Raw genomic sequence first — 14,471 nt, 5'->3', positions numbered from 1 at the left:
TGAGGGCTTTGAGGACAGGCACTCAAGGTAGGATTTCTTGCTACCGAGCATTACCCGTGACCAGGGTACCCAGCTAGGATAGGGTCTATCTGCTAAAGGAAAGGACGGAGTGTAAGATAGCCAGGGTCTGCGAGAATGGATCCCTTCCTTCTCCTGCTCACAGCAAGAATGCAGAAACCAGGAATGCAATAGCCACCAACCAAAGCCCTGCCAAGGAATAACAGGTTTACAACCACCAGGGTATTCAAACCCTACCAAGACCAAGCCTTGCTACTACACTTTAAAACAAATATGGTCATACATGACTCATCCAATCTCACACTCCCCTCTAAAACCAAACAAGCACAGATACAGGAAAGAGCATGTATCAATCTGTAAAACCAAACTTGTCAATCGCTTAGGTCCCTGTCATGATGGGAAAATGAAAAAGCTATGTCGGGAAACCGAGGGAACAAGCTTCCCCATGGTCTAGGATCCAGAAAAGCAAGCATGTGTAGACAAGGAGAAAGTTCCAAAAGGAACCTCGGTTTCCTCAAGCCTCCTTGCAAGCACCGGGAGTACTTTTGATGAGGCTACTTGGTGATGCTACCCAGTGGACCCACTTTATCCCAATTCCCACACCACCAATGTAAAAAAGTCGAGTGGGCATAAATCCTACACTTAGTGTGCCGACGTTTGATTTAATTACACTAGAACTTTTCATTTCTGTAATAGGATTTAAGCTTTAATTTTTCCCAGCTTTTGTCAGATATGTGGGCAACAACATAATCACATGGGAGCAAAGCCACAAATGCACAAATTATGAGACGTCGACCTTTCCCTCTCTTTGTATCTTGCTTTGAAAATCTGCTCACTCCACACTGCAGATGATATTCAAGAGTCGTCATTCTGCACAGCACATAATCTGTTTAGCCAGCTTTCAAGTAGGCAAGTCACATCAGAGACCAGGCTGGGAAGCCATTACCGCCCATTCATTGGCTCTCATGCACAGCATGCTAATGAGCCCAAGGCCCTTCACCTCAGCATAAGGAGCAAAAACAGGACATCCAAGGCAGATGATGAGGGATGGGTGGGGCATGCCAGCATAGACCTAGAGTACATCCTCAGTTGGGAACAATGTCATTCACTGAGTAATTGCTACCTATGCAGCCACTGTACAGTCTGGGATGAGATTCAGAGTCTGCCCGTGAGTTCACTATTGTTGAAGCTGGGAAATGAGGACGTAAATACATATTCTAGCCTTCATTCTATGCTTTAATATTCTGGTAATTTCCTCCCTTTTTTCCACATGAAAGTACCCTGAATCCCAAGGCAGGTTCATTCTCCCACATGTGGCTTGACACCGTGAAATCCTTAAGCCAGAACACAATACAACAGAGAAGAAGGCTGGCGTCCAATGTGCCAGTTTCATAGAACACAACCTCCTGTGACAACGCATTGTTTGTAGCCCAACAAATGCCCACTGAGAATATCTTCCCTGTCTGCAAATGGAAGAAGTGGTCAGAGAAAGCAGAAGCAGCCAGTACATCACTAGCCTGGGCCCACAGGCACTTGAGTGTGAGGGTGCACAGCTCGCCATGGTAAAGCGTGGCTGCCGTAGTTAGGTGCTGTCAAGTTACCACTCACGCGCATGCTCACCACCGGACCGGGTCAGACTTTAATAGCTGGAAACACAGCCACTCTGATTATCTGTACAAACATATTTCTTGCCCCCAAACACCCCAGACAAGACAGTGCTCATACATCTGCAACATGATAGCTTAGCTTAAGTTGGCATTGAGTACAATTCCTGACTGGCAATAAGTATCATCTGCAAACCCTAGAGAGTGTAAATCCAAGTATGGCCACCATTCTGAGAAACCTGGAACACATCTTCAAGACTAGTTGAAGCTGTTTTCCCAGAGACCAACCCTAATTAGTGTCCAAAGTGAGTCATTATCTTGTTCTCAGCTCCGTTCAGAGCTGGAGGTGATGTAGGCTGAAGCCCAGCCTTTGCCCTAGGGCTCCTACAGTGACCTCAAGGATTCTATCCCTGATGCACCAGCAGCACCCCCAAGGCACTTCGCAAAGGCGTAGCCCATTCCATAGAGCAGGCAGCAAAGCCAACTTCTACAAAGTTCTAAGGATCAGGAACCAAGGATCAGGAGAAGAAAGCATGAAAACCGCAGCTGCCATATCTCATCTGAAAATGGCTTGACTTTAAATATTTATACAAATGTGGCACAGACTATTTTACAAAAGTAATGGCATCTTTGTGAGAATAGACTGGCCAGAAGATTTCAGCTGTTCATCTTTTCCCGACAAGGAGAGAAGACAGCAGTTGGCTGCTTGGGAGGACAGAGCTTGCAAATGAGGAAAATGGTGCCTTTCTGTGCTATCCCAACCCAGAAAGATTCTTAGCATCAAAACCCATAAATATGAGAATCTTCATATTGGCCAAAGCATTCTACAAGGCTTGAGGGCAGCCAGTCGTGGTTAGCACACATTTAGGAACATAGACAGCAGTTGTTGATTGGCCACAAGATGAGACGCTCCAGACTGATTTTGTCTTGGCTTACGATCATTTTGGATTTAAATACTTCACACATGTCATTCATTAGGCTGGGTACAACTTGCTATGGAGATCAAAATTCAAGGCAGGGCTTGGAGAGATGGCTCATTCAGGAAAGTGCTTGCCTTGCCAGCATGAGGACCCAGCACCCACATAAAGAGCTGGGAATAGCCACGTGTGCCTTCTAGTCCCAGAACTGGGAAGACAAAGAAGGTACCTGGGGGCCAATGAACAAAAAGTAACAACAAACAAAAAACAAAATCAAAAAACCCAGTTTCATATTTTGTGAGAGACTGTCTCAAAAGCTAAGGTAGAGTGATGGAGGAAGACATCTGATGTTGACTTTTGCACTCATATATAGATAGATGCATGTGTACACACCTGCGCGCGCGCACACACACACACACACATACACACACACACACAGCGTCAAAAGTATGGTATTATACTTAAAAAGATAGATTATTTTAAAGGTTAGTATTAACTCATTTTGAACTCAAATCATCTATTTATACATTGCTTGGTTCAAAAAAGAGTCAAGACAGTGTATGAAAATGAGACTCAGTAAACAAAAGTGGAAATAACAGTGCAGACAAATGGGAAGAGGTAGTCATCCGACAGCCAGGTTGAGATGAGCACCAGGCGTGAGCAGCGGGATCCCTTCAAGCTTCCCAGTAGCTGAGGAAAGAGAGAACATTTCAAGGGGAACTGGGATTTCCCTCAAAACATATCGCTACGAGAAACTGTGCTTTAAATACTTGTAACTAGAGATTGCATGTTGTAGGTACTTATTCACACATTTGCATGCACACGTTTGGCAAAAAGAAAAATCTCATAAGATATGTAACTACAGTCTTCCTCTCACCAACACTCAGTGAACACTCGCTGGCACTTTAGAGCTGCTGCTCACTGACAGCATAGAAAACAGGGGCTGTGGGGAGCAGGATTGAGGGACATGCATCAGTGAAAACCCAGAGCTAGTAGATGAGGCCAGAAGGCTGTGGAGGAAGAGTTCTTAGACATGGCTGCTTGATGGCTGCGGCTGGGGAGACAGTTTAGTCAGCAAAAGAGCTTACTAGACAAGCATATGGACCTGAGTGAAATACTCCAACACCCACAGTAAAAAACTTCTATACAGTGACATGATTTTAAATACCAGTACTGGGAAGGTTGGGAAAAGTGGATCCCTAGGGCCTGCCAACCAGCCAATCTAGACAAATCAGCAAATTCTAGGCCAGCAAGAGAACCTGACTGAGAAGACAGAGTAGACAGTACCATGAGAAACAACAGCTGAAGCTGACCTTTGACCTCCATACACATGCATACACATGAATATAAAGAAAAACATAAACACACACACACACACACACACACACACACAAATATATGATTGTCTTTTGATAACTAACACAAAAATCTCTGACAGAGGCTGTTGCAAACATACATCCATGAGCAAACCTAGAACAAGGTAATTCACACTTGCCTCTAGTACAGGCAACAGCTTTGGGTAGAATTTAAACTCACTTCCATGGTCCCAGAATTTCAGGGGATGGTTTGGAATGAGTCATCATGGCCTCTGTACTGTGGTCTGGTAGTGACTTCTTAACTTTTAAATATAATTCAGCTCAGGGCTTAAATAAACCATGAAGAATTGCTCAAAATGAATAAAGAAAAATAGAAATATTTCTAAGTGCAAATTAAAATGTATTTCCCTTCATATATTCTATTGAAAAGAGTTCATGTGTGGGTGTAACCTGGCATTTTAGAATCACCTGGGAAGGGAGTTTGGATGTGGGGTATTCAGCAGTTCTCAACCTGTAGATCTCAACACCTTTGCGGGGGTCAAACAACTAACACAGGTGTTGCATATCAGATGTCCTGCGTATCAGGTATTTACATTACAATTCATAACTGTAGCAGAATTATAGCTATGAAGTAGCACCAAAATAATTTCTTGGTTGGGGAGGTCATCATGACATGAGGAGCTACATTAAGGGGTTGCAGCATTAGGAAGGTTGAGGTCCACCGGGAATCTAGATTGAGCCAGCCTATGGGCAAGCCTCTGAGATATTGTCTTAGAGACATTAATTGATGTAGGAAGACCCATTTTAATTGTGGGCAGGATCTAGGCTATAAGAATAGAGTATGGGCTGAGCTCTCTCAGCTTGGGTTAATTCCTTTTCTTCTAACTGTGGATGCACTGTAGGACCCTGCTTCCAACTCCTGGTAACCCAACTTCTCAATCATGATGGATTGGAACCTAGACCTGTGAGCTGAATAAACTTACGCTGCTTTGTCAGAGTATTTTATTACAGGAATAGAAAAGAAAACTAAGACAAGGGGTTCATACGCAGATATGAAAAGCAATTCAAGCTTGCTTTCTGTCTAATTGCTAAAAAGAAAGGCTATGAAGAGTAGAAAATTCTAGTTCACACATAACTATATATAAAAGGACACAAAAATAAGAATTTTTAAAATGCAAATTATTTTATTGAGAAAGGGACTGATTTTACATAAATCTGAACATTTTAAGGAATAGCATGATTTGTAAATTTAAGAAAGGAAAATAGCTTATGAGAGAAAGAAATGAAGTTACAACGACATATTTGGGTTTAAAAATATTTTAAAAAGAGGACTGATTTGGATTTGAAAGATTTTGTTAATGAGAAATTAAACCTTTTGCTACAAATTTAGAAAGGCTGGGCAGCTCTAGGTAGGACGGCAGGGACAAGCTGTACAGAAGGCTAGATGTGGCACACATGCTTTCACTCAAGCTCTTAGGAGGCAGAGAAAAGTGGATCTCTGTGAGTTTCAGGCTAGCCTGATCTACATAAGGAACCAACCCTGGGTCAGCCAGAGCTATACAGACAGTCCCTGAGTCAAAAAAGATTTAAAAAAAAAAAAAGAAAAGTAAGTTTCTGAAAATTGAATCAAATAGAAGGAAGTTTCTGTGGGGTCAGAGTAGCTGTAAGTTATTTAAAATATGGAATGAATATATATATATGTATATATATATATATATATATATATATATATATATATATATATATATATATAGAGAGAGAGAGAGAGAGAGAGAGAGAGAGAGAGCTGGGGACCAAACCCAGGGCCTTGCACTTGCTAGGCAAGCACTCTACCACTGAGCTAAATCCCCAACCCCTGGATAGTATATTTTAAAATTCAAACATTGACAAACTGATATTTTTTAAAAATGCAATTGAGTATTTAAACCAACAAATTTTCTTAACCTAGATCAGCCTAAAGACTGTTTTATCAAGATGATTTCCTGTATTTTCAGGTGTCTTTCTTAAACTATTGATTATTATTAAGAGAAAACATAGGATCTTAAGAGCGTTTGTAAGTGGCTGTTGCTGCTGCTGCTGCTGCCGCTGCCGCTGCCGCTGCCGCTGCTGCCGCTGCCGCTGCTGCTGCTGCTGCTGCTGCTGCTGCTGCTGCTGCTGCTGCTGCTGCTGCTGCGGGGTTCTGTATGCATGACTACCCGTGTGTTCGGTGTGCATGACTACCCGTGTGTTCTGTGTGCATGGCTGACTGTGTGTTCTGTGTGCATGGCTGGTTGGTTGCTCTGTGTGCATGGCTGGCTGGTTGGTTGAGTTCTCTGTTTTGAGAGAGTGCATCACACTCAATGTTGTCCAGAATGGCCTAGAACTCATGGCCATTCTTCTACCTCAGGCTTCAGAGTGCTAGGTTTACAGGTATGAACAAGAGTGGAGGGTTATTAAGTATGTATTTGTTTCAAAGTCTTTTGGGTGATTGTTTTAGAACTGGATAAACAAATGACTGTTTCCCATGATGCTTGGTATTTATTTTTAATGAAAACGTTCTAAAGATCATATAAAATTTATAAAAGCCTGAAGGTCCTAGTGTGAGGCTGTCAGTCATGACTTTTATCTTAAAACGATATGTGCAATAAAAATAACTAAACCATGTCAATTGCTAAACTCTCATCAATGTTTAAACTATGAATATTACGTCTTTTTTTCAGCCACAGTTTTGATTCTTCTCTGAAACATTTAGAATCGGATTCACTTGTGCAATGGAGGTGGGAGAACCTCTGACACAATTTCCTGGGAACAGTAAGCTACGTGGTTTGCAAATGGTTTTTCTTTGACTATCTTTGATTAAAATTAATATAACCTGGAGGATAGACGATGTTTCCTAAAGTCCCCATTTGCTGTGCCCTGGTGGTTCATTTTATATTTTCTACCAACCCTGTACCTATTGTGTGTCATGATTCTATACAAGGCCCTTCCACTCCTAAAAACATAATCCAGCCCAACCTTCAGCAACCTGCAGGACAGTCAAGCTGAACTTAATAATGAAATTCAGGAAGTTTGTATTCCTCTCAAGTCTCCCATGGCTCCGGTGTGACTGAAGTGGGCATGACCTGATTCTCCATCATGAGTCACTTCTGCCTTGATGTGGTTCGGCTGAGTAACTAAGATGTCCACCCAGCAGAGACAGATAATCAAATTCTAGATAAACTAGTCAACAATGTTTTTAGAAGAAAATCTTCACTGAAGTGAAGAGGAGGAGGAAGAGGAGAAGGTGAAGCTTTTTAGAATCAGAATGGAAGCTGTTGTGCCAATTCAAACAAAATAAAATAAAATAAAATAAAACTTCCTGTGGTTCTCCTGGTGTTTGTCTTTAAACATTGTCCTCATGGACAACCCCTTGGAACACAAACCTCGCTTATAATAATCCAGAGATCGAAAAGGGGGAGAGACAGACAGAGGAAGAGACACAGAGACAAAGAGAGAAAGAGAGAGACTGATTCAGTTGGCAATAGCATTCAGTGAGATACTGCTGACGGCAGTGGTGGTGATTGGGAATCCAGATTGTGTGAGTGAGGTGTTACATCTCTAGGAATACAGGGGTGGTATGGTGAGTAGAGAATGAAACCTAGAAAGGTGAGGGGCATGAGGGCATATGGCTTTGGGGTGTGAGGGTTAGTGTTAATTGTCAACTTGGAAGGTTCTAGAATCACACGGGCAGCAAGCCTCCAGGCACATCTGTGAGGGAATTGTGATGATTATGTTAAATGACGTGGGAGACCCACACTAAAAGTGGGCAGCACCACCCTCGAAACTTGGGTCCTAGAATACATGAAGAGGAGAAAATGAGCCATGCACTGAGGCCATCTATCTCTGCTTTCTGACTGTAGCTGTAATGACCTGTAGCTCCAGTCTTCCCCCCAGAGAGAACTATGCCCTTGACCTGTACATTAAAATGAACCCGTTCTTGTCTAAGATGCTTTTGTTAAGTTATTTTATTGCAGCAGCAAACGTTCTACGGAGTGCTGGTTGCCTGTATGTGTGGGAAGGACAAAGAATGTGGCAGAGTATGTGGGAGTGTGGGGAAATTGAGGAGAGAATGCATACATACATATACAGGGCTGTTGGCACATGCCACTAATAATGAACCTAAAAAGACTCAAATTAAATTGGGGCAGGAATGTATTTGTTCTGGCTTTGATTGTAGTCAACACAGGGATGCCTGATTGCAATGTCCCCCATGGTCACCTTCTTAGCAGCTTTCTATGGGCCCCATGGCATCCTGTAGCTTTTGAAGATATCAAGGAAATCACACCATTCACGTTCTTGAGTAAAAGCTTGAATTATGGAAGTCAGAACTAAGACCTCCATCTAGATCACATGATTCAAGTTCTAAGCAATTTATGAAAGTCTAGGGGACTTTCATAAATGAAACAAAGGGACTCCACCCCAGAGAGGAATGGGAGGGAAGGTACTTCAGAAAGTCCTCACATTTGATCTCATCTTTCTTAAGGGAGGGGGTGGAACGCTTCTACTCAGATGACATGTCAAGCCCGAACCTTGCCAGTGCATTCTCAGAGTGAGCTCAAAGCAGAAAAGCCAGCAATCACACAGCTCAGCAGCACAGCAGCAGGCTTTGGGGATGGCACTTTCACCAGAACAGCCCAGTGGAGAGAAGAAGCAGCTCTGTGCTTGAGGATAGAAGGAAAGGAATGGAGCCACCAACCATCTGGTCACAAATGGAAGAGAGTAAATCTGTGTTACAGAGACGGGCTGTCACCCATTAGACCTCAAGTCTGCCCGGATAAATGAAGCAGGTTGGAGATTATGCAAAGGTTTTGAGCTTTCAATAAAACTGGTTGGCAGGTGTAAAATATTAATTCAATCTGTCCAAATAGAAAATGATTAATCAAAAGGGAGGGGGAGCTAATGAAGAAGAATAGAAGGTTCTTTGGGATGCAAGAGTCTTTAGGGTCCTCATGACTCAGAGCGAGATTTGAGGAAGCCCTGTCAAAAACCAGGAGTTAGAATAAGACAGAGCCATTACTTCTAAGTCTAAAGAAAACTGGATATTTTCCCCCTCACAATCACCACTAGGATGTAAGTGATTGCCTCCCCAGGACAGACAATGGCACATTTTAAGAGCTACAATGTATGCTGATTATACAGGGCACTGATGTGCTCCCAAATTACAAACCCACTCTTCCCCCTCCACTCTTAATGGCCTATTACCTATACAGTCTGAGAGTTGCCATTCTTTTGAAAGGGCCGACGCCTGCCTAGAGCAACAGAGCTGTTTTAATTGGGAGCCACCTCTCCTCCTCCTTGGCAACCTATTTCCTAATTCCCAGGTATCCACTCACCATGCTGTGTGAAGAGATCACTGTGAACAATCTCAATCAGGCAGTAGAGCTTCTGGACAGTCAGCAAGCCCACAGGAACATTCAAGATGAATTCCGTGAACATTTTACTATGAGGAGAAAGGCAAGTAACACTGTTCAGAAGCATAGCCAGCCCGAGTAACCCGTGCTGTCCCAAGATGGTGCAGAATCACCAGGGTAGAAAATGGCCGTGAAATGTCAAAACTAGGATTGATAGAGACTTTGATAGATCCAGGCCCAAATACCACCCTGGGAATCTGTGTTGTAAAACATGGGCTTGTATTCTGCAACAGATTGAGTGGGTAAAATTCAAATTACATATGATGATAAGTGTTGATGAGAATGAAGATATGTGAAGATCCTTCAAGCTATGTAGGTTGGAAAGGAAAGGGGCCTGTTCACTTAAGAATTTCCTAAAAAATGTAAAAGCATGTTACAATGTGTTATATATTATATAATGTATAATATGTACACATAAATAAAACTTACACAACACTTAAAGCAGTATTATTTATAGTACTCAAAAAAAGGAGAAACTTCCCAAATGTCCTAGCATATTCTATAATGGTGAAAACTGAACACAATCAACTAAAACATGTTATCTGTACTCAGAAAGACCACATTCACCTTGAACCTGTGGCACTTGCTAGCTAAGTTACCAAGGTCAAGCAAAATTAGGTTCATATAGATCCAGTGCTCTAGCATTGTGGAATCTGACTGGTGCACACACAACACTTTGTATGGGGAGAACACCTAGAAGATGCCTCTGGTTGTAGCTGAAATACATGATGGGCCAGCATGGCATCATGTCAGGGAAATGAGATACCTTAAGAAGCAGGCTATAAAACATAACACTGACCTGAAATGGGGGTGGGGGGGTAGGGAGAGGGAGAGAGTGACTGACTGACTGTGTGTGTTAGTATGTATATGTGTATGAGTGTGTGTGTGTGTGTGTGTGTGTGTGTGTGTGTGTGTGTGTGTGATTTTAAGGTCATTTGTAAAACTGGTATAGAAGGCATTAAAGAGGCACATGTAGGCACTGAGCAGACAGTGAAGACATGGGGCCCAGGTAAAGAAGGTCTTCCTCAGTGCTCCAAGCTCATTGTACAACTGCCAATCACAAGGAGGGATAGTGTCCCTCCATGTGCTGTCAAAGACAAGACAGGCCATGGCTCAGGCTCACACCAGACAAGCTTCTCCATGTCCTCTCACTATCTCCAGCCAGCTCTGTGCTTCTCAAATATCCACTTGAATCCCTGGAAGGTTCATGAAAACCAGATACCAGGCTGTCATGTTCAGTTAAGAAGATTCAGGAAGAGCTCAGGGTTTGACATCTAAAAACTACAGGGTTCATGTGTGAGGCTGGTCCAGGGTCCACCCTTTAAAAACACAATCCAAGAAAAGGACTTTGCAGAAACAAAGTTGGGTAGACCAACGTCCTGGGTCACATAGGTTTCTCTTTCATCATTTGGAGCCTGCTAAGCTAGAACCCTAATGTCAGTGCCCTGGAAGCAGAAAATAAGTATGTCCCTGTTGGACACTAAATCTCAGGCAAATCAGAGAGTGCTGCCCAGGAGACCCCTGCCCTTCAATTTCTAGGCATTAATGGCTTAGGGTGGATATAAAGTGAAGGAAAAATGACCCCTCAGGGACAAATGTCCTCCCGGATATTTGGAGGGTCTGGTTAGCACAAATGGTGCTATTTCTTACACATAGTTCATTGTGTCAAACATAAAGCAGGTGTACTGGACTGCTGGGCTCACAAGGTATCAAAGGCTAAACACACCATCAAAGCACTTGTCAGAAAGCCATGGCATCTGTGGATTACACAGCAAAGAGCACTGGAAGGGGGCACATACCGAGAGGGAAAATCTGGTCCCTAGACTAATACTCCTCTCTGCCTGTCCAATGACCAACCCCTCAGAGGGCTCTTCATCATCGTTGTTATCATCATCATCATCATCATCATCATCATCATCATCATCATAGACGGCAACTTCTCACCATGATACAGGTGGCTCAGAGCCCTTCATTTAGGAGGGCTCAGAGAGAGAGAGAGAAATTGTCCTGTCCCCTAATACTGTGGGGGCTACCAGAAAAGAAAAGGTCCCATAAAGGTCCCATACAAGTCTTTTAGGTCCTAAAAATTTAAACTAATGCAGCAACCCCATACTGAAACCCAAACACAGAAAGTGTAAAAATGGAAAATTTGGCTGTGTTGGTTAGTGTTAACTGTCAATCTGACAGGAGCTAGACTTACCCAGGAGACAGGTCTCTGAACATAGCTATAAGGGGTTCTCCTGACAACATTAATTGATGTGGAAGACTGGTCTCAACTGTGGGTGAAACAAGTCCCTGGGCAGAGCTCCCAGACTGCATCAAGTGGAGAAAGTGATCTGAGTGTTAGCATGTATTCCTTCCCATCTGCTTTTTGACTGTGGATGCAACATGACCTTGAAGCTCCTGGTGCCTTGACTTCCCCACCATGATGGGCTGTAACTTGAATTATGAGCCATAATAAACATTTTCTCCCTCATGTAGTTTTTGTTGGGGTATTTTATCACAGCCAGAGACAAAGAAACTGAGATAACACTGGGTCACAGTCCAATTGTACTGTAAGCATTTAACAACAACAACAATAACAACAACAACAACAACAACAAAATAGTGGCTGTTGACAGATAAAGCTGTCTCCAGAGAAAGACACAACAATAGCGTCAATTCCACACAATCCATCGACCTCTACAGGTCCAAGGCAGTCTACAATATCCTTCAAGCTCAATGCTCTGACAACAAGCTGCAGAGCAAATGTTTGTTTCCAGGAAGCTTACCTGAGCTCTTTGGGATCAAACACCAACTTCACATCATTGACAATTGTTGGCAAGTACTTCAATGCTGCCCCCTGCAAACCGGAAAGAGGGGTGTTGAGTGGAATTCAGGCAGGCAAATGTTAACATAATCTTGTAATTCTGATAAAGGTCTGCAGAAAAATCAAGATGAGAAAGACTGCTTCCCAGTGAGGCTTAGCCACAACAATGAACAAAACAAAGTCCCATTCCCCTAAAATGAGCATTTATTTCTTTTATGTCCACATGCTTAAAAATAAAATGTATTACAGAAAAGAGAGTGGAAAGATTGTAAGATTCACAAAACAGGGAATTTTCCAGAACAGTGTACTCACATAGTCTCAACACCAAGGCTACCTAAACAAGGGCAACACCAACAGGCATTCTAAAGTTCATAGGGAAGCTCATGGGGCCCCAACCCTAGACAAAGAACACAGGCAACTAAGGAAAACATAGGGGCTAAAATGGTCTTCCTTAGGGAAGAGCATACCAATTGGTTCTCCAAGACCAAGTGATCGACCCTTTAAACATACATGCAAGTAACATGATAAGGCCAATGGGAAGAAAAATAACAATAATGGCCACCAATAAACATAACTTGTAAAACTAAGAGGCCACCCTGTGAGCTGAGCAGAAGTTTGTCTCTAACTGAAACAGAATGAATACCAGTCCCTTACAAAAATACCCTTTGACCAAATCCTCTGTGGGTTTCCACAGAAGCAGTTCTGCTCTACACCAAAGACATCTTTCTGCTGTCTGTCCTTTAGTGAAAGACCATTTTGACCTTACTCAGTCATGTCTGGCCTTCACCTCTATGTCTTCCAGCTTCTTAAATTATAGGCAGTGCCTCTATCTGGGTCCTCACTCCCGAACACGGAGGGCTGAAGAATTCTAGCCACCATAAAAGTTTTGGATATATACAGGACCAAAACTTGATTCAAAATCAAGCATGCATTATGCCTGGAAACAGTAGGTGTTTCCAACAGTGTCTGCCCATGGACTCCACCTCGGTCCTGTCTCTGCACATACACCATGCCCACTATGCAATGGATATGTTATCACAGCACACATGGGGAAGGAGCCCAACACAAGGAAAATGGTCAGGTAAGATCCCAAACTATTACATATTAATAAATCATGGTATTTTTGCTGCAATAACATCTTCTGCCTTTACAGAAATGCACTGGCTTAATTTGCAGGTCAGAAAGACTTGTGATATTTTCCTGCCATCACTCCTCAGCAAGCCTCTCATTAGCATATCTTTGGGCTGTAGTGAGATATAGGAAGAAGTACATAATACTAATATGCATATTAGCTTTCCTCTTTGATGAGTGGAACCATTCTATGTATGCCCAGTAATTATTTTCAAATAAATTCTGATGATGTATCCTCAGTACCTGGTTCATTTGGATACCTGTTTTACCCTCCTGGATACCTGGGCTCACTTCAAAATTTCTCAGGAGAATGGGAGCCGCTAGCACAAAGAGGTTAAGAAGCCCTTTTATAGAAAGCCCAGAGCCTCACAGAGTAAGGGATGGGGATCTATTACCTATCATCCACCACATAAGACCTGCCCACTCAAGTATTTTATTTAAAATTTTAAATTAGTATACGCACTTTTAAATTTCAGTACTGCATTTTTATGAATTATCCTCCCCATTTCTCTTCCATCCCCTGACTGACCCCCACTCTGATGGCCCCAGGGCCTCCTTCCTCCCTTCCTGCCTCTAGTGCCCAATCTCCTGGCTTCCCTCTTCCACTTTAGTGGTCCACAGCATACATCCATACTGACTCATACACACACACACACACACACACACACACACACACACACACACTCTCATGTGCATGTGTGTATATATACATTGTAAGCTGGAATACCAAAAGAGAGACAACATGCAATATTTGTCTTTTTTATTCTGAACTCCCTCACTTAATATAATTTTCAGATCCATCCATTTCCCTGCAACATTCATGATTTTATTTTTCTCTGTTACTGAATACAATCCGACTGGGTACATAAAGCACAATTTCATTATCCAGTCATCTGTTGAATTCCTTGTTTTTGTGAGAAATTAAACAAACAAAACACTGCCAATCAGCAAAACTGCCAGTCAACAACTGAGCTAATGAAATGAAAGGATGGTTTTCAAAAGAAGAAAAATGAATGTCCAACACGTATCTTTAAACATGTTCAATATCCCTAGCCATCAGAGAAATGAAAATTAATCCTACGTTGAGTTCCATCTTACCCAGTTAGAATGGCTGTCACCGAGAACAGAGTCAACAGCAATGCTGGTGAGGATGCAGGGGAAGAGAAACCTTTTTCACTACAAATAGGAGTGTAAAATAGCACAGCCATTATGAAAAGCGGCATGAAGTTTTCTGCAAAAGTTCAAAG

The 14,471-nt window shown here is 42.5% G+C and overlaps 1 protein-coding gene across 2 annotated transcripts in view; it reads right to left on the bottom strand.

The window, feature by feature from the left end:
* Dock1 (dedicator of cyto-kinesis 1) overlaps positions 1–14,471 on the bottom strand; it is a 516,616-nt gene that overhangs the window by 304,939 nt on the left and 197,206 nt on the right. For both annotated transcript variants that reach the window (XM_063263800.1, NM_001143858.1), the window contains exons 24-25: positions 12,056–12,126; positions 9,207–9,313 (exon numbers count right to left, since the gene is read on the bottom strand). In XM_063263800.1, the coding sequence (XP_063119870.1) occupies positions 9,207–9,313; positions 12,056–12,126 (178 nt within the window). The remainder of the gene's footprint in view (positions 1–9,206; positions 9,314–12,055; positions 12,127–14,471) is intronic.

Source organism: Rattus norvegicus, chromosome 1, assembly GCF_036323735.1.
Source record: "Rattus norvegicus strain BN/NHsdMcwi chromosome 1, GRCr8, whole genome shotgun sequence".
Taxonomy (NCBI): domain Eukaryota; kingdom Metazoa; phylum Chordata; class Mammalia; order Rodentia; family Muridae; genus Rattus; species Rattus norvegicus.
The sequence above is the reverse complement of the archived record's forward strand: the minus strand, read 5'-3'. Positions and strand labels throughout refer to the sequence as shown.